At 39.0% G+C, this 21,444-nt stretch overlaps 1 protein-coding gene across 3 annotated transcripts in view; it reads left to right on the plus strand.

The window, feature by feature from the left end:
• Positions 1-21,444, plus strand: part of PIK3C2G (phosphatidylinositol-4-phosphate 3-kinase catalytic subunit type 2 gamma) — a 466,126-nt gene that overhangs the window by 128,201 nt on the left and 316,481 nt on the right. For all 3 annotated transcript variants that reach the window (XM_040235274.1, XM_040235275.1, XM_040235276.1), the window contains 2 exons: positions 2,971-3,099; positions 12,458-12,572. In XM_040235274.1, coding sequence (XP_040091208.1) covers positions 2,971-3,099; positions 12,458-12,572 — 244 coding nt within the window. The remainder of the gene's footprint in view (positions 1-2,970; positions 3,100-12,457; positions 12,573-21,444) is intronic.

Genomic DNA, 21,444 nt, shown 5'->3' on the forward strand with positions numbered 1-21,444 from the left:
ACTGTGAAAAAATATGAATGATAAGAACAACTTTTGGATAACTAAACATGTGATAATTTAATTTTCAATAGTCTAAATTTTGCTAATATTGAAAAATAAATTTTCTTTAGCCTTTCCTTTGTTTTCTGTCCTTCCTTTATTAAAAAATGTGTTCATTGGAGGATAATTGCTTTACAATATTTTATTGGTTTCTGCCATATATCAACATGAGTCAGCCATAGGTATATGTATGTCCCTTCCCTTACTTTTAACTAGAATTATATTTCATCTGTTTTACAATGGCTAATATAAGTTATTTATTACATTGTTGATGGGATAATGAATATACTGCTGATATACAATCTACCATGTATCACATATTGTGTTATGTAATATTTTTTTCCTTTTTATAGATAGACAAGGCTTAAAAAGGTTAAATTCATCACTCAAAGAAGAGCATCTGTTTAGTCACGGGGCCAACATTTGAATCAAATCCTTTGACTTATCTCTGCACCCAGTTTACATATTGACATCTCCGAGTTATTATTAACTCAGTGACAGTATGCCATAAGCCACATGTAAGTCACCTACCCCAAATTCCTTATCTGTGTTTTCTATCAGTTAAAAGGATCCACTAACATAATCTAGGAGCCTGAAATTCATCTTCAATTTGTCATTGTCCTATTCTACTAATAGGCTGTCGGTCAATTATTAGTTATCCATTTTACCTCTAAAGTAGCTCTTCCGTCTTTTCCTTTTGTTAGATGTTTTTCTACACCTGTACCTAGATCTCTCCATCTCAGAGAATAGCATGTTGAGGGGGAAAGATGTGTATTTCCTCAGAATCAGTTATGGTCACCGGTGTGAATTACCTGTTCCTTATTCCTGAGGCTGAATGCTGCCTGTTGTTGTTGTTGCATAGTCACTAAGTTGTGTCCACCTCTTTGCAACCCCATGGACTGCAACGTACCAAGCTTCTCTGTCCTCTACTATCTCCTGGTGGTGATTTAGTCACTAAGTTGTGTCTGACTCTTGCAACCCCATGGACTGTAGCCTATCAGGATCCTCTGTCCATGGGATTTCCCAGGCTCCCAGAGCTTGCTCAAATTCATGTCCACTGAGTCAGTGATGCTATCTAACCCCCTCATCATCAGCCACCTTCTTCCCCTTTTGCCTTCAGTCTTTCCCAGCATCAGGGTCTTTTCCAGTGAGTCAGCTCTTCACATCAGGTGGCCAGAGTTTGGGGGCCTCAGCTTTAACAACAGTCCTTCCAGTGAATAGTCAGGCTTGATTTCCTTCAGGATTGACTGGTTTGATCTCCTTGCTGTCCAAGAGACTCTCAAGAGTCTTCTCCAGCACCATGATTTGAAAGCATCCATTTTTCAGCATTCAGCCTTTTTCATAGTCTAACTCTCACATGCTTCCTGAGTGAGTGAGTGGAAGTTATTCAGTCGTGTCCAACTCTTTGTGACCCAATGGACTGTAGCCTGCCAGTTTCCTCTGTCCATGAGATTCTCCAGGCAAGAATACTGGAGTGGGTAGCTGTTTCCTTCTCTACACATGCTTCCTAGCCACCCATAAATCTATCTCTCCTAAACACTGTATTTCTCTTGAGACTGTTGTATCATTTCTATGTAGCCAAGATGACTCCTGAAAGGAAAGAAAGGTATCCTTCTTCCTGTCCACCATTAGGAACCTCAGACCTCTCAGCTTCCTGTCAAAACCCCTTTCTTCTTAGATTCTTCAACCACTCAAGTGTATTCCTCCCAGTCTTACAGTATCTTTATACCTTGTAGGCAATCTTATATAAATTAACGGATTTCATGCCCAAATTCAAAGTTTTTCCACCTTTAACAACCTTGTGCTTATCCTTAGCCACTTTTTTTTTTTTTTTACCCATGTCTACAGGGTCTGAGTTTGATGTTCTTCACCTTGACATATCCAGGAATTGTACTGTCTATTACATCTCAGCAATCAGCCCCCAATTTCCTGGAATCTCATCATCACCCAGAATAGTTCACATTTAAAATTATAAACAACTCTCTATGCTTTTAGCTCTCTCATTTAAATGTTTCCTTTTGCCATTAGGAAAAACATTGCAAATTCCTTTGCCTGGCATATAGAGTTCTTAAATATTCTGGCAACCACCTATCTTTCTAATTGCATCCTTCATAACTTTCAGGTTAAGACCAACTTGACTACGTTTCTTGTTCTAGCTACAATGCGCCACTCACCATTCCTCAGCTCCATGCTTCTATGCCCTGTCAGTGCACTTTTTTCTTTTTTGGAATATTCTTTTCCAACTATTTACCTTGTTGTAGCCAACTACTATTTAAGACCCATTATGAGTTATTTCCTGTCCTCCCCCCATTCCCTAAGACAATGTTAATTATTCTTTCTTGATGCTCAAGTTTTTGTAATTTTCAAAAAATAAGCTTCTGTATCAAAATCATAACAATCACCATAGAGTAATCAATCTCATTACTCTAGTACTTCTGCTATATTTCTGCATTTACAAGATAAAACATTAAAACTTGAGAGAATACCTCAATTCAAATAGTTAAAATACTTGTGTCACACAGCACTGTATTAGAAGGAAAGATGTATGAAAACATCATAGTAATTGGGTCCTAGTGTCCTAGAGTTGCTGGAAATATTAATGAGATCAAGGGTTAACAGTGCTTGACACACAATAAAGTGAAGGTGTTAGTTGCTTAGTGGTATCTGACTCTTTGTGACCCCACGGTCTGTCCATGGAGTTCTCTAGACAAGAATACTGGGTGGATTGCCATTCCCTTCTCCAGAGAATATTCTCCCGTGGTCTGTCCATGCAGTTCTCTAGACAAGAATACTGGGTGGATTGCCATTCCCTTCTCCAGAGAATATTCTCAACCCAGGAATCAAACCAGGGTCTCCTGCATTACAGACAATTTTTTTTTAACCATCTGAGCTACCAGGGGAGCCCAACCTAATTTTTTCTTTTATTTTAAGAATCAACTTTCCTCTTGAAATAAAATCACTTCCACGGGAATCCATGCTCACTATAAAATTGTTTGGGATTACCTATGCAACCAATGCAGATTTATTGGCCTGGACTTGTTTTCCACTGTTTCCAAAACAGTAAGTATATCTTTTGTGATTAATAAAACTTCCATCTCAATAAAACCTCCTTGGAACTAGATAATGTTCAGTATATGGCATAATGAGAAAATCAAGAAGATATTTCATTCTAAAACTGAGCTACCTCAATATAAATCATGACAGTTGAAAGCAGGACTGAAAAGCAAAATGTAGAAATAGCTTTAGAAACAAGCTTCATACTCAGCTTGTCAGCTGGATCATTTACCATGAAAAGGTATTGCCATGACCAATCTCAGTTTCTTTTCCTTCTCTGACCAGCCAGTTTCTCTGGAATTACTAATGCAAAATGATTTAGATCAGTACTGTCATTTAGCAAAAATGTAAGTCTTGAAATTCTGGCTGAAGTAAAATTATTCAATGTAGTTGGTTTACTGACCTTTTATTGCCAAGAAAAAAATATATGTCAACTTTAAGACAATATTTTTCAGAAAAGTAAGCCAAATAGGAGTTCTGTCAGGACTGGTTGCCACTGCAAAAGTAGCTGTAAATTTAACCATAAGGATTTGGAGTTATTAATACTTAGAATATTTGAGAAAGTCAGTAATGTGATTCTCTGTGTTATTAAAGAAAAATATTTTAAAACATCTTAGTTATTTTCCTTTGACAAAACTTGCTTTAGAATCAAACTGTTAAAAAAAAAGGACTTTTGAAGAATTAGAACTTGTGTTGTTATTTTAATATTACAAAGAGTGTTTCTGCCTCTGCTCTTTTAGAAAGACTTGGTAATATAAAAATGTTAACAAAATTCCTCATCAGGTTTTAGTTCCCACTTTTGTCAGTATAAATAAAATATCACCAAAGTAATATTTCGGTTTTGTTTGCTTGTTTGTTTTGCTTTTGGCCATACCTTATGGCATGTGGGATCTTAGTTCCCCAACTAGGGATCGAACTCATGCCCCTTGCAGTAGAAGCACAAGTCTTAACCACTAGGTCACAGGAAAGCTCTCTGGAATACATTTTAAAAATCATTTCTATTGGATTAATTATGACATGGTGTGCATGTTTGTATGTGTATATGTGTTGCTCTTTTATTTGTTTTCATGTTACAGCCAGTTTCCACATGTGTGAGCAGAGGGAATGTATTTTCTTGGTAATTTCTGTCATCTAACATGGTACCTCTTGTAAATAGGCAATCAGTACAGGTTTATCAAACTGAATTAGAAGAAAATCAATCTCTATAGGAAATTTAGAATGAAATAAGATCTCAAAACTCTGTAAGAAACAGTTCGGCCCTAACGGGAATACCAACTGCTGTTAGCAGATATTTCAAAAATCTGATTTGTGGGCTAAGAACTTTCATTACTTTCTCACTGGGAGCAGCTGCACAGGTGCTTTCTTTCTCCTGAGTGAGTTTCTTTAAAGTTTCATCTGCAGTATTTGTAAGATCTAAAATGTTGTAGAATACATTTGTAGCTATTCACTGAAAAAAAAAATCCATTTTATTACCTCTAACACTATTTTGTACATAACAGGTAATCAAAAACTTGCTAAATATATTAAAGGTCTGGAATATTTTTTGTCTTTCAAACTAATCTTCAAGGCTTTTTTCTACATGCTTATTGAGATAGCAAAATACTGCCTCCATGTTGTTTTGTCATCTGTCACTTAACCTTTGGTAGACATTTAAGATGCAAGTGATTAGAGACAATGGGTATCTTTAAGGAATGCCATCTGGGACTGATACTAAGTGCTTTTCCTAAGGGTAAATGGCAAAATTGTGGATGCTGAGACATCACAGAAACACAACTTACTTCAAAGAGGATTTCAATAAGCATTTGTGAAAGTGTTTCCAAAAGATCATTTCTTATGAAAATCAGAAAATCTGCTCTCTCCTGGGCTAAACAACGTAAAGAAATTTAGATCTTTTTAAGACATCAGAAATCCATCACGTGGCCAGTTGGGGAGATGTAATAACTCCCACTGTGTTCATTGCTTTGAGTTATAGAGATTTATAACCCAATTTATGTAATGCAGGTATTTCAAGATCACATCAAATAAGTCACTTAATTTCATTTCCTTTCACAGAATGACCCCTGCCCATAAACATTTGGTATCAGTTTTGTCATTTATTTCAGTTCAGATTGCTCATACCTAGTCATGTGGAGCTGTAATGAGCATTTCTGTCTTTATTTTTCCAAGATACACACAACCTGAAAATATGCAGACTTAAAGTCTTTCTATCTCCTTGTGGGTTTCAGAGGTGGCTTTCAGAAGAACCAACCGAGATTAAACTCATATGTATTGGTTATGGCTGTATCAAGAGTGTGTACAAATAAAAATAAAGTTCAATATTTTCAAACACACAAACTCACTTTCAATCCTATTAAAAGGATATGTTTCAAGAACAAAGGTAAAATGTTGCCCACAGAAGTTTTATAATCCTCTCCTTTGCAGACAGGGCTTATACCACATCTGTATTCACAATGCCTCCACTGCAGTAAGACAGGGTTATTCTCACCTCAGTCATTTCTATGAGCTACGTTCCCTACTTAAATTCAAAACAAATAGTGTGGCCTTACTTAGCATTTCTAAATTGCAGTAAACTCCTTCAATGCAGAGATGCTCAACTCTGATTGAACAATAGAATCTCCTGGGGAGATTTAAAACTAAACCCAAAACCCAAGTGCTCCCAAAGATTCTAATTTAATTGGTCTGTGGAGAAGCCCAGGCATCAGTATTTCCAGAGTTCCTGAGATGAGTTAAAATCCAGGAAAATGAGAATCTCTTTTGTAGAATTTAAAAAGAATCCTAAGTAAATCATAATACAATTTTATTCCTGAGACTGTTGTCTGAGTAGCCAACCCTGACCCAACTATGTATTGTCATTTCAGATATACCCTTAAAATCAAATAATAAAAACAAGTTGTAGATAAAAATGCCTTATCATTCTTCTATCCTGTAGGAGAAAGACTCTCAGAGCTCAATTCAAATATCTTATTTATATATGAAGATCTTCATGATGAAGGAAGGTTAAGGGACTGGCTAGAGGTCACTGGGCTACCTGGGAATAGAACAAGAACCAGAATGGAGAATTGGCTTCTCTCCACACATCTTCCTACTTCAAGTCGCCTCCCTTCCTGCCCTTAGATGCTACGTCCTGCTTCTGAGCTGTGGAAACCTCACCAGCACAGGAGGGGATCTTGTCTCTCTTCCTGGCCATGAAACCTGTTAGATCTATGAGAGTCAGAGCCTCAAAGAGTTTTATAAGATCAAATCTTCTGAAAGTACTGGTTCCAGAATGCCAAACCATGGATGCATAGAATCCTATACCTAAAAATGGGAGTAATTAATTTATTCTAACCATTTTTTTAAAATTCTCTGAGGAAACAGGGGGCCAGAGAGGGTCAACTAGCCCATCTGTTCTCCTGGTGCTAGAGATTTTCATTTGGTTTTTCCAGGCATAGGAATTTGTATAATATTGAAATTTAAAGCACACTTAAGGATAGAAACAGTATGAACCTAACAGGAAAAGGAGCAAAAATGGTATGGACCTAACAGAAAGAGAAGATACTGAAAAGAGGTGGCAACAATAACAGAAGACCTGTATAAAAAAGATCTTCATGACCCAGATAACCAAAATGGTGTGATCACTCACCTAGAGCCAGACATCCTGGAATGCCAATAAAGTGGGCCTTAGGAAGCATCACTACGAGCAAAGCAGGTGGAGGTGATAAAATTCCAGGTGAGCTATTTCAAATCCTAAAAGATGATGCTGTGAAAGTGCTGCACTCAATATGCAGGCTAATTTGGAAAACTCAGCAGTGGTGACAGAACTGGAAAAGGCAGTTTTCATTCTAATACCAAAGAAAGGCAATGCCAAAGAATGCTCAATTGCACTCATCTCACACACTAGCAAAGTAATGCTTAAAATTCTCCAAGCCAGGCTTCAACAGTACATGAACCGAGAACTTCCAGATGTTCAAGCTGGATTTAGAAAAGGCCGAGGAACCAGAAATCAAATTGCCAACATCCGTTGGATCATGGAAAAAGCAAGAGAGTTCCAGAAAAACATCTACATCTGCTTTATTGACTATGCCAAAGCCTTTGACTGTGTAGATCACAAAAAACTGTGGAAAATTCAAGAGATGGGAATACAAGACCATCTTACCTGCCTTCTGAGAAATCTTTATGCAGGTCAATAAGCAACAGTTAGAACTGGACATGGAACAAAGACTGGATCCAAATAGGGAAAGAAGTACATCAAGGGTATATATTGTCACCCTGCTTATTTAACATATATTCAGAGTACATCATGAGAAAAGCTGAGTTGGATGAAGCCCAAGCTGAATCAAGATTTCCAGGAGAAATATCAATAACCTCAGATATGCAGATGACACCACCCTTATGGCAAGAACCATAATGGCAAAGAGCCTCTTGATGAAGGTGAAAGAGGAGAGTGAAAAACTGACTTAAAACTCAACATTCAGAAAGCTAAGATCATGGCATCTGGTCCCATCACTTCATGGCAAATAGATGGGGAAACAATGGAAATAGTGAGACTTTAATTATTGGGGCTCCAAAATCACTGCAGATGGTGACTGCAGCCATGAAATTAAAAGATGCTTGCTCCTTGGAAGGAAAGATATGACAAACCTAGGCAGCATATTAAAAACCAGAGATATTACTTCGCCAACAAAGGTCCATCTAGTCAAAGCTATGGTTTTTCTATTAGTTATGTATGGATGTGAGTTGGACTATAAAGAAAGCTGAGCACCGAAGAATAGATGCTTTTGAAATGTGATATTGGAGAAGACTTGAGAATCCCTTGGACTGCAAGAAGATCCAACCAGTCCATCCTAAAGGAATTCAGTTCTGAATATTCATTGGAAAGACTGATGCTGAAGCTGAAACGCTAATACTTTGGCTACCTGATGCGAAGAACTAGCTAATTGGAAAAGACCCTGATGCCGGGAATGATCTAAGGCAGGAGGAGAAGGGGACAACAGAGGACAAGATGGTTGGATGGCAGCACCGACTCTATGGACATGAGTTTTAGTAAGCTCCAGGAATTGGTGATAGATATGGAAGCCTGGCGCGCTGCAGTGCATGGGGTCACAGAGTCAGAAACAGCTGAGCGACTGAACTGAACTGAACTAAGGATAGAAATGTTATTTATCAGCATAGTCCTTTGCTAATGACATCTTATTCAAAATCTCCACATATAAGATCAATGAACAGTGCATATACATGTTGGTGAGGTAGGCAGGGTAGCATTTGAAATTCTAGATTCTTATTTGCCATGGCTTCCCTGGTGTCTCAGTGGTATTGAATCCACTTGCCGATGCAGGAGACATGGATTTGATCCCTGGTTCAGGAAGATCCTCTGGAGGAGGAAATGGCAACCCACTTCAGTACTCTTGCCTGGGAAAGCCTATGGATAGAGGAATCTGGCAGGCTACAGTGCATGGGGTAACAAAGAGCTGGACATGACTTAACAACTAAACAACAATTTGCCATCTCCTCAGCACCTTTCTGCTTCCCTCGTGGCTCAGATGGTAAAGAATCCCCTTGCAATGCAGGAGACCTGAGTTCAATCCCTGGGTTGGGAAGATCCCCTAGAGGAGGGCATGACAACTCACTCCAGTACTCTTGTTTGGAGAATCCCCATGGACAGAGGAGCCTGGTGGGCTACAGCCATGGGGTAGTAGAGTCACTCAGACATGACTGAGTGACTAAGAACAGCACAGCACATCACCTTTCTAAAGTCTACTCCCCCAAACACAAGGCCACATGAAGACAAGTATAAAACTAACTACTGATTCTGTGTCAGAAGCTCGAAGAAATTAAGCAAATTAAGGCTTGCTAATGAAGACAGGATACAGATGTCCTGGTATAAATCTGGTGCTCGTTCCACAATTATGAAACTGTTTCTGGTATGCTTTGCTTTCATCATGTTTTTGTTTTGTTTGCTTAATTTTAACTGACTTCATAAACATTTGCATGGCATTGTAATGTAAAACCTACTGGTGAATCCCACCAACTTGGAAGTTAAAAATTTCCATTTTCGTCCTTTTTTCCGAGACCACCAACACTAAGATGCATTCTTTAAACCCCTTGATTCCACTGATCATCTTTCTCATCCTCATATTTTCTATTCACAGACGTCTATGGAAATGTAGTCCTTCAGTCATGCTTACAATATTGAAAAAGGCCCCTTGTCAGAATATAAATTAGGTAATTTCCTGCACACAGAGAACCCAAAGAATGGTGTCAAACATCCTTTCCCCCAGAATTGTCTTAAAGTATGTATTATATTAACCTTGACTGGACAACTAGAAGTTCATTCTCTCTATGCCCTATCCCTTGATACATCCTTTCATACATGTACTTAAATCAAGAGTTCTGACTTCACTGCCCTGTACAACTAAGGGTTAAGGCCAGGGTGACTTGATCCAGACTCCATCTGAGGAGACAAATGACAGATAACTCACAGTTATTCTTGAGTCTCTTCATTATTTGTAGGAATCAGCTTAGATCACTCAGATTTTCAGAGTGAAATATGGCCAAGATGTATAAATATAGTAGGGCCATAAATATAGCTCGCTACACAACTTAGAAGTGAAGAAAAAGTGCAATTAATATATCACACTTTTCCTCATGAGCTCCCACCCTGTAACTAAGGAAGAGGACAAATTTTCCATTGATTACTAAAAAATTAGCCAATTTGATCATCTAAATAGGTCCTTTTAGAATTCTGTAGCCTCCTTTGGATAAAATACTCAATCGCTCAGCTTCCTGACACCCTAAGTGTTTAAGAGGACAGTTGTTTAGTCGCTGAGTTTTGTCTAACTCTTTTGCTATCCCAAGGACTATAGTCTGCCAGGCTTCTCTGTCTGTGGGATTCTCCAGGCAAGAATACTGAAGTGGATTGCCATTTCTTTCTCCAGGGGATCTTCCTGACCCAGGGATAGAGCCCTCATCTCATGCATTGACAGGTGGATTCTTTACCACTGCATCATCTGGGAAATCTGGATACAAAGGATCAGAAAAGAAACAGATTATTTGGCCTAGTGACATACAATATCCAAATCAATGGCATTTTTAAGCTGGTGGTTGTTCGTTCCATCTATTGTAGCCTGTAATTGGTACTCTCCCAAATTGGCTAGTGCTAACTGACATTGCCATGGTGTCCTGGGGTCTCGCAGGCACCACAGACCCACACAGGACTCCAAGCTGACCTCAGCTCAGATGGTCTAACGAGATGCCCTTATTGTAGAAGCCCTTTGTCCCCACCACCTGACTCCCTTTATGGAAACATTCTCACACAGACATCTTTAGCTCTGTCTAGATTCTGGCTCTTCTGTAAAGAAACCAAAAACCCAATAAAACTGAACACGAGTTCCTTTGGCCTGTATATCATGTGGCCCCATGTTAAAGGTCACTCTTCAAGCCTGTACAGGATCAGCTCAAGAAATGATTTTCTTCTCAGATCTGAAGCACAGAGCATAAAATGGAGCCCCCTCTGCCTTCAGTACTAGGCTGTTCTCACTTACTTAACACTCCTCCCCGTCTGCCTTCCTATGGGCAGAAGAGGGGAACTTGGGATACCATGATCACACTGTCCCCTCTTTCTCTGTCTTTTGCTTCCCACCAACTCAAATTGCCAGGAAGTGGTAGCTGTTTCTTTTGCCACATTCTCCTTCCAGTATGCCACATCCACCTTCCTACACTCTTGTTTACTCTACCATGGATAGGCGTATTTTCTGTAAATACTGTAGAGGACATTAACATCTGAGCCCTCCAAGCTCAGTTATAGGACTCTTCCTTTGCATTCTGGCTGAAACTAATCCAAAACTTTTCCGAAGAAGATGGGTGCTTCAGACCATTTGGGGCAAGATTATATACTCTGAAAGGCAAAGAGAAAATCACAGTAATAGTTTTCTAATCTTTATCTCCACTGAGTTAACTTTTAGCTTGCTAATATACTGTGGGCTTCCCTGGTCACTCAGACAGTAAAGAATCTGCCTGCAATTCTGGAGACCCAAGTTCCATCTTTGGGTCAGCAAGATCCCCTGGAGAAACGAATGGCTATCCATGCCTGGAGAATTCCATGGACAGAGGAGCCTGGCAGGCTACAATCCATGGGGTCACATAGAGTCAGATGCAACTGAGCAGCTAACACTTTGACACTACTTTTGTTAAAGCTGGTATTGGCCAATACTGGTCCTTGGTATTGTTATACCAAAAAACAAATGAAAAAACAAAACTCAAGTTTCTCCAGATGAGGTGAGGATAGAAGAAAGGGATAAAAATGACTCAAAATTCATCCTGCTAAAACAATATTTTTGGGTTATATAAAAATATCTGCACAGTAATGCTTAAAATTATACTTTCTTGTATACTTTCTAATAGTATCTTTTAATATGAAAGCTAAAGAAGCCAAGCCTCAAGAAGCTAAGGGTTTAGAAAACTTTATTTGGATTTTTTTCCTCTTACTTTGCATATTTGTCCATTAAATGGCAAGGTAGAATTCTATGTTATTTTCCAAAGACTTGCTTAATGAATTAAAATTCTATATAAACTTTAATCTTGTTGACTTTAAGTTCTACAGTTTTAATTTGGTATGTTAATCAAAGACTGTTCTCAGATCAGTAGAACATTTTAACCAATTATCTTATTCTTATATACAAGCCAGGTATAGCTTGTTTTTTAATTCCTATAAGCCTCTGTGAATTTGGATGTTATTGAAGCTGTTAAAACTATCCATGAATTCTTCCTGTCTAAAGTCTTTTCTGTATTCGCTCTCATTTACTATGGTAATTTACAACATAGGTTTAAATATTCAGAATATGAATAATCTTTCTATTTATGCATAAAGAACCACTTCCTCCATGAAGTCCCACAACTACTTTGATCTGCAAATCATATGCTAATTTAAATCTTTTCTTTTTGTAAATTTAGAGTTCATATCTTTAAAGATGCCCAGGGAATTTAGTCACCCTATGAAGCAAAAAAAAAAAATATTCTTAAGAGTTATTAACATCTTTATTAATTTAAGGCAGTCATAACTCCAAGAATATAAACTTGAGATTCTTAGTCCCATCTTGTAATCAGCGTTGTTGGAAATTAAGAGTAAATGCTACCTGTTAGAAACCATTGTGGAAACAGTTTTCTCTTGTGGAAAATAAATGTAAGTATCTACAGACATCACCGTGCATGTGGTATTATTAGAAACAAGCCATTCATCAGTCTCTAGACTTGTGGAATATCTTATTTCTCTTTTAACTACTGAGTGAAGCTACTTAAATAGCTAATTGTAATTTTTTTTTTTATATAAACAATAGTACCTTCCCTCTTGAAATGACTTTTGTCTGTCCATATGTGTTGTCTTTTGCAGCAGATCCATTTTCGGGTCTGTGTTATTCAGCATGACATTACAAAGTGAGCCTCCCATGGAAATGATCACTCCAGGAGTGTGGGATGTAAGTCAGCCATCCCCAGTGACCTTGCAGGTAAGTGCCAGGCTATGAGATTAAAGTACACATAGCACGGATTACTTGATAAATGTCTTGTTGTCAATTACAGAAACAGTTTTCTTCCAGGATCACACATTTTAATAGTCTTCTCTTTCTTAGGCCTGCTGGGATCTGTAAAACTTCTATTGCTTTTATTTTGCATTCAGTGTTCTCAAAGCACTTTTCTCCCAGTTTATATAATAGCAATTTCAAGCCATTCTCCATCCAACACAATCAGGAAGGAAAAGAATGGACTGTTGCCAGGAGTCTACTCATTATACATATTCATTTTTCTTTCCATTGTCTAAAAACAGTCATTAGTATATATTATTGACTTGGTACCTTAGTCACACCTACCTCTTCATTATGTCATATTGCCTTAAAATCTCTTTTGTTACATGTTTCCTAAATGACTAGCCATTAAGCTGAATAGTAGGGGGAGAAACAGCAAACCAAATCCTTTCTTTTTCCTTAAAGACTCTCTCCTTTCTGTGATTTGTAATCATGAATGAAAGGTGATTAATGATTTGGGGCTTTCATCCTTTCTGCTCAGAGGATTTTTTTTTTTCATTTTCCTCCATTTTTTTCATGCTGGTAAATGATCAGGTTCATCAGATACCTGAAGCCTAACTGCTCCCATACATGCAAATGCGGGGAATACAGACTCTCCATCTGCGTGGGAAAAACTGGGCTGTGCGCCATAGCACGGGATTTTTCAACCGCTCACTATTGACATGTTGGATGGGATGAGTCTTTGTTGTGGGTGGTGCCCTGTGCACTGTAGGATATTTAACAGTGTTTGGGGTTTTACCCACTAAGTACCAGTGGTACCTTCCCAGTTCTGATAACCAAAAATGTTTCCACATACTGTCAAATGGTCTCTAGGGATAAAATTGCCATCAAGTGATAATCACTATGCTGGAGGAAATTAGTAGAGTCTATAGATTCGTAGAATTTCCAGGTTTGGGGTAAAGGATGTGAGGGACAAAGTTTAGCAACATGGAAAGTACGCTGTTAAAAATGGAAAAGAAAAGCAGCACTAATAAGAAAATGTGGCTTTCACTTTGCAAGATGGAAGAACTTCCCCCTCCAGACAGTAGCTGAAGATCCACTTCTAATCGGTGGATGGGGTGATTAAAAAAAAAAAAAAAAAACAGTGTTACAAAAGAGAGACACACAGAAAAGGAACTTCTGATTGTGGGGGTTGTGGGTGGAGAATGAAGGATGGGATAGTTAGGAAGTTTGGGATGGATACATACACACTTCTATACTTAAAATGGATAACCAACAAGGACCTACTGTATAGTACAGGGAACTCTGCTCAATGTTATGTGGCAGCCTGGATGGGAGGGGAGTTTGGGGGAAAATGAATACATGTATATTTATGGCTGAGTGCCTTTGCTGTCCACCTGAAGCTATCACAACATTGTAAATAGGCTATATACCTCAATACAAAATAAAAAATAAAAGCCAGATGTTGTAAAAAAATAAAGCATACACACATGCCAAAGAAATGGTTGATTAGGTTGGATCTTGGCATAGCATCCTAGACAGTCAACAGATTATGACTTAGTGATTAGCAGATGTTTCCTTGTAACAGGACAACTACCTTTCTTTAAGAGGATGAATGCAGACTTTTTCTTACCAGATCCAAACCACCTGAGCTTAACCAAAATCTTCCAAGTCTTCCCATTGCCAGAGCTTTATGGATATAAACTAATGATTATCAGGGTCTTTAGTGGCTGAGGTAGGGTGGGAGACGTGAAGGGGACTATCCAATGAGACCTTCCTTGATTCCTCTCAAGTGAGGGGATCAGCTGCCTTAGGAGCAGAGATGCTGGAAGTGGAAGCTAAAGAAAAGCATCAAGTATTCAGCAGCAGAGATTTCCATGTAGAGACCTACAGCCAGAACGGAATTACCACATGCTCGTGTTCAGTCACTAAGTCAACTCTTTGCGACCGCATGAACTGTAGCGTGCCAGGCTCCTCTGTCCATGGGATTTCCCAGGCAAGAATACTGGAGTGGATTAATGTTTCCTTCTTCAGGGGTTCTTCCTGACCCAGGGATCAAACTTGTGTCTCCTGCATTGGCAGGTAGATTTTTTTTTTTAACCTCTTAGCCATCTGGGAAGCTCCTATGACAGAATTTATCTTACAAGAAAAAGAGAGAAGATACGGAAATCATCCAACAGGATGAAAAAATGTTCAATTATCTGCTCTTGCAAAATAATTTCACATGGTATAGACATAGATGGAAACGTGTCAGAATTTTTTCAATTGATGATGAAATATACAAAATAAAGAGATATTGAGATACTAAAGATAAAAGCCTTAATAACTAGTCTCATTCTAATTACATACAGCCAAATTTAGAGCAGAATTTTCAACCTAAGGATTATGAGATGGTGAGGAAATTAGAAGCAAGTTCTGCAACCAGTGTTTGTGTTAAGGAGTCAGTGTGAGTCACAGGGAAAGACATCAGGCTCCGAGTCAGGAGATTCGGAGTCTAGTCTTAGCTCTTTAACAGCAAACGTTATGACTGAACAAGTCACTTTCCACCTCCATACAGTGAGAGGATTGTACTATGCCTGTTCAACTTCTTTCTGGTCTGTGCTTTGCTGATTGTCTATGTTATTAAAAGATGACAATTATGGTATGATGCAGGTTATAATATGTTAGAGAACCTAATTCCTTCCAGTCAGCCTTCTTTTTTCACACTATGCTGCCGACTGGAAGCAGTGAACAGAGTGAAGTAGATCTGAGTTCTGAGCTTCCCAAGTGGCACTAGTAGTAAAGATTTCTCCTGCCAATGCAGGAGATATAAGTGACGCAGGTTCACTCTCTGGCTCAGGAAGATTCCCTGGAGGAGGACATGGCAACCCACTCCAGTGTTCTTGCCTGGAGAATCTCACAGATAGAGAAGCCTGGAGGGCTGAAGTCCATAGGGTTGCAGAGTCAGACATGACTGAAGCAACTTAGAGTGCACGCACAGATATGAATTCAGACACAGAGACAAATTATTATATGATCCGATCAATGTGTGTCTCCCTCAACTTCTTCCCTCTCCCTGTATACAGTCTAGTATAGTGATTCATAATTTAAGCACTCAGAGCAGAGTTGTTTTAGTTAATGTTGCTCTTGTTCTAGTTTATATTTCTCTACTTAGTTTCCCATTCATTCTATTGTTTTTTAAGTTTTTTTTTTTTTTTTTAGTGTGAGCCATTTTAAAAGTCTTTATTGAATTTGTTACGATATTGCTTGTTTCATGTTTTGGTTTTTTTGTCCACAAGGTAGGTTGGATCCTCACTCCCCAACCAGGGGTTGAACCCACACTCCCTGATTGGAAGGCGAGGTCTTAACCACTGGACTGACAGAGAAGTCTCTCCCGCCCCATTCATTCTAAATACACTATATTCTGGTTTATTTGACCTCACCACACTGCTGTCAGATAACCTCCTAATTTCTAGCTGCTAAACCCAGTACTGGTTTTCATACCTCTTCATTCTAGTCCTCTCTGTGCAGTTTTTGGCACTATCTCTTCCCTATTAGGGGCCTTCTGAAGGAGTTCAGGGGTGAACAATTTGCCTGCCACTGCAGGAGACACAGGAGATGTGGGTTCCATCCCTGGGTCTGGAGGAGGAAGTGGCAACCCACTCCAGTACTCCTGCCTGGAGAATCCCCATGGACAGAGGAGCCTGGCAGGCTACAGTCCATGGGGCCCCAAAGGAGACCAACATGACTTAGTGAATAAACAGCAACTTCCCCGCTACAGAACACTCTTCTCCTCTGACTTTGCTGATACTCCCTTATTAGGTTTCTCTTCACACTCAGTTTGGTTATCCTTTTTCTGCTTTCTTCTGCCACTGCGTTCCCATGGGTTCTGTCTGCTGCCCATTGCTATTCTCAGTATGTATATTCTCCTTGAGAGAATTTCTCCAAAGTTTTATTGAGATACATGTCACATACCATACAATCCTCCCATTTAAAGTATACAATTCAATGTTTTCTAGTATTTTCAGAGCTATGTACAACTAATCTCAACCAATGCCAGTTTTAGAGCATTTTCATTTTTATGAAGAAATCTCATACTTTTTAGCTATTGCTTTCTAGTCCCCAAATCTAAGCAACTGCTAATATACTTTCTGTCTCTATAGATTCACCTATTCTGTACATTTCATGTAAATGGAATCATACAATATGTGTTCTGTTGTGGCTGGATTCTTTCCTTTAGCATAATGTTTCAAAATTCATCCACTTTGTATCATATATCAGTATTCACTTTTTTTATTGCTGAATTATATTACAAGATGGAAACGTGCTTAGTCACTCAGTCGTGTCTGATTCTTTGCTACACTTTGAACTATAACCTGCCAGGCTTCTCTGTCAATGGGATTTCCCAGGCAAGAATAGTGGAGTCAGTTGCTGCTTGACTCGGGGATCGAACCAGCATCTCCTGTGTCTCCTGCATTGCAGGCAGATTCTTTACCTGCTGAACCATGAGGGAAGCCCCACCCACAGTATAGATATACCACTCATATGCATGAATGATTTAGAGTGGGAGAAGGCAATGGCACCCCACTCCAGTACTCTTGCCTGGAAAATCCCATGGACAGAGGAGCCTGGAAGGCTGTAGTCCATGGGGGTCGGGCACGACTGAGCAACTTCACTTTCACTTTTCACTTTCCTGCATTGGAGAAGGCAATGGCAACCCACTCCAGTGTTCTTGCCTGGAGAATCCCAGGGATGGGGGAGCCTGGTGGGCTGCCCTCTAGGGGGTCGCACAGAGTCGGGCATGACTGAAGTGACTTAGCAGTAGCAGCAGTAGAGATATACAACTCTAAATGCATAGTTGCTATGCATTTAGATTCTTTCCTTCTGGCTATTAAGAACAGAGCTGCTCTGAACGTTCACATACAAGTTTGTGTATGAACCTGCTTTCATTTATCTGGGCTGTATACCAAGCAATGTAATTGCTGAGTCTCATTTGTTCCTAAGGTTTGATTTACAGTGTCTTGCAGGTTCATGCCTAAGTCTGTATCTTTAGTTCACACTCTTTTTTACACCACAGAGAAAGAAAGTGTGAGTCACTCAGTCATGTCTGACTCTGCGGTCCCATGGACTGCAGCATGCCAGGCTTCCCTGTCCTCTGTTTCTCAAAGTTTGTTCAGATTCATGTCGGTTGAGTCAGTGGTGCCATCTAACCATCTCACCCCCTGCCACACCCTTGTCCTCCTGCCTTCAATCTTTCCCAGCATCAGAGTCTTTTCCAGTGAGTCAGTTCTTCATATCAGATGGCCAAAGTATTGGCATTTCAGCTTCAACATCAGTCCTTCCAAAGAATATTCAGGACTGATTTCCTTTAGGATGGACTGATTGGATCTCCTTGCAGTCCAAGGGACTCTCAAGAGTCTTCTCCAGCACCACAGTTCAAAAGCATCAGTTCTTTGGCACTCAGCCTTCTTTATAGTCCAACTCTCATATCCGTATATGACTACTGGAAAAATGATAGCTTTAACTAGATAGACCTCTGTCAGCGAAGTGATGTCTCTGCTTTTTAATACACTGTCTAGGTTGGTCATAGCTTTCCTTCCAAGGAGCAAGTGTCTTTTAATTTCATGGCTGCAGCCACTGTCCACAGTGATTTTGGAGCCCAAGAAAATAAAATCTGTCACTGCTTCTACTTTTTCCCTTTCTATTTTCCATGAAGTGATAGGACCAGGTGCCATTAGTTTTTTTTTAATGTTGAGTTGCAAGGCAGCTTTTTTACTCTCCTCTTTCACCCTCATCAAGAAAAATTCTGTAGACAGCTTCCAAAACAGTGCATCCCAAATTGAGCTCACCGTCCTCTGAGAACTGCTTTCACTCCCTGAATTATTTATGACGTGCATGCACTCACATACAGCTAGTCGTTGCGCTTATCTCGTCTTTCTCTCAATACTCATATTCTGTCAACTCTTCTCTCATATGTTCCTCAATCTGTCCTCACAAGTCCTCACTGTGTCTTCCCTGGTTGTTATTCTCTAATCCAAAATCCACAAACATGATCCTTCTAAAACATAAATCTGAACCCGCCACTCTCCTTATACTCTTCAGTAACTCAGCACTGCCTAGAGAATTACAGGCAAGTTCTAAAGCACAGCCTCTTCCCATTGTTTCCCTTGCCACTCCCTGACGTCAAGCTCCAGCAGCTTCAAAAGTTGTAGTCTCTGACGTGGACTGTCCTGTTTTTACCTTTTGTGCATTTGTGAATTCTGTTCACTGCCTGCAATGTGTCTACCATCTTCCCTTAACTGTCTGTTACCCATCCTTGGGCTTAGTTTCTGTCATTGTTATTCACCTTTTAGGATCCATGGAACCCTCTTCCATGAATTTCTTACCCTCTCCCCTCTTTTCACTCTAAGAAGTGTTGGAGTATCCTACCTCTGTGTTCTCATAATAACCAAGAAGATTTTTGTCAACACATTTACAACATTGTATTTCTTTCTTGAGAACTTCTTTAAACCATAGTTCTTACCTATTCATTCATACGAGGTATTTTACTTTACCTTACATTTCATTACCTGTTTATCCTTCATTATCAGTGATGTTAGGGTGAGGCAACAGCAATATTATTAGTACATGATTCTTAGAACATGGTTCATTTTTGCCCAAGTGTAGCATAGGTTCCTTTTTCTTCACCCCCTCTTTTACAACTCCTTCCACAGACTCACAGCAATTGCCATCTAGTTGGTAGACCTCATTCCTTCCCTTGAACTGCATAGAACTTACGGTCTAATATGCATATGCCTTATATCCAAACTACACCTACAGCCCAGGTTCATTTCTTTGAACAAGGTGGTAGAATCACGGGGGCCTGAGCAAGGCCATGAACATCTTATTGGCATAGTTATGTGAACATGAACACTAGGAGCATCCATAGCAGCGCCTTCAAGGAATTCCAAAGTATGAAGGCATAGTAGGGACTGTGGCGGCCAGGTGTAAATGGAGAAGGAAGGAGAGAGAATCAGCAGAGCAGATAAATGGAACACAAGGGGTCAATATTCAGTGTATAAGGACGTGTGCATTATGAGTGTGGATGACTGGCTCTGAATACTTACCTGCACCCTGGAAGAAAGAGCCTCATAATTTCTTTCTTTCTTTCTTTTTTGCTTAAAGTCAGTAGTCTATCCTTAACTCTTTGAGGCAAGAATGGAACACTAGGTGTCATGGCACATTAAGTGAACACATTAGTAGAGAGCTCCTGGAGCACTCTATTAAAGAAAAGAAAAAAAAAATAATAATAAGACTAAGGCCAAGCTTCCTGCGTAATGACCACAGAAGAGGAGTCACATGTTTGCCATTATTAACTTGAAGCATAGCTTGGGGGGCTTTGCATATATTCAACCCTATTTTAATTGTTAATGTTTGCCTTTCTCCTCCTCCATAATGCATAGAACTCAAAAGTGTTCCAGGGAAAATGTTGTGTATTAACACATATTTGGGAAAGTATCTTTTGTGAAAAATTAAAAGAGGCAACTGGGGAAAGCCCTAATATTTTCTATTAGAAACTGAAGAATTGATAACTGTTTAACTTCATAAAATATGAAGATATGCAGTTTGTATAGGACCTCATTCATGTATCAGAAATGAAAAAAATTTCATAATTGAAATATATCAAGGAATTTATTATAGATTTTGTATAAGGATACTTCTGTATTCTCATCCACTAGCTTTAGTTTCCTCATTTACCCTGCCCTTTACTTAGGACCAACATAAAATTGAATAAGCTCATTAAATAATATTTTAGTATTTTTGTTTTCTATGTTTAAAATATCTGGATATATTAAGAGTAAAGGGTAACCTACTAATACTGGAGTCACTTCTTTCCAAGGCAAAATTAATCTTTCTGCCAACAGGCAAAATGTACTATAATATTGCTTTGGTGTGTTGGAATAATGAATGATATATTATAACAAAAATTATACCAAAAACAAATATTGCAACAAATTTTAAAGATTAAAGAATAAAATTCTTAAGACTTTTCAAATAAGAACCCAAGTAGATTAAACTGTATTTCAAACCATAACAAACAGTCTACCTTACAATTTTATTTCATTTTTTCTGAGATCACAATCTAACATAGATCAGCAGAGAAAAATAAATTCTTTAGATTTTCTGATATGAAAATGAAAAAAAAAATGATACTCTTAACTACTATGAAAAGTGAAAGTCACTCAGTCATGTCCAACTCTATGACCCCATGGACTGTATTCTGCCAAGCTTCTCTATCCATGGAATTTTCCAGGCCAAGGGGTCTTCTGACCCAGGGATCGAACTTGGGTCTCCCACATTGCAAGCAAATTCTTTTACCATTTGAGCCACCAGGGAAACCTCCTAAGCATTATATGGGGCTGAATATATTTATCTCATTTACATACTTGGAAACTGTATTTTTTGATAACTACCATTTTATTTACTGGGCTTCCCTGGTGGCTCAGTGGTAAAGAATCTGCCTGTCAGTGCTGGAGATGTGGATTCGATCCCTGGTCAGGAATATCCCCTGCAGAAGAAAACAGCAACCTACTCTAGTATTCTTACCCAGGAAATCCCATGAGCAGAGGAGCCTGGTGGGCTAAAGTTCATGGGGTCATGAAAGAATCAGACATGACTGAGCAACTAAACAACAACAGTGACAAATGTTATTTACTAGAATCAGGTTATCACTTAAGGGTGGTCTAGTGGGAGGCGTGTTAAGCCAGGGAAAAGGTCTACATTCTAGCCTTGTCTATAAAACTGGACTATAGAGCCACAGCAAGAATATTCTGTTTGGTTTTATACTTGCAAAACAGATCTTTACCAGAGAAGAGTTCACTGTCCTGTCTACAAAGTG

This window comes from Oryx dammah, unplaced genomic scaffold, assembly GCF_014754425.2.
Source record: "Oryx dammah isolate SB20612 unplaced genomic scaffold, SCBI_Odam_1.1 HiC_scaffold_29, whole genome shotgun sequence".
Lineage (NCBI taxonomy): Eukaryota > Metazoa > Chordata > Mammalia > Artiodactyla > Bovidae > Oryx > Oryx dammah.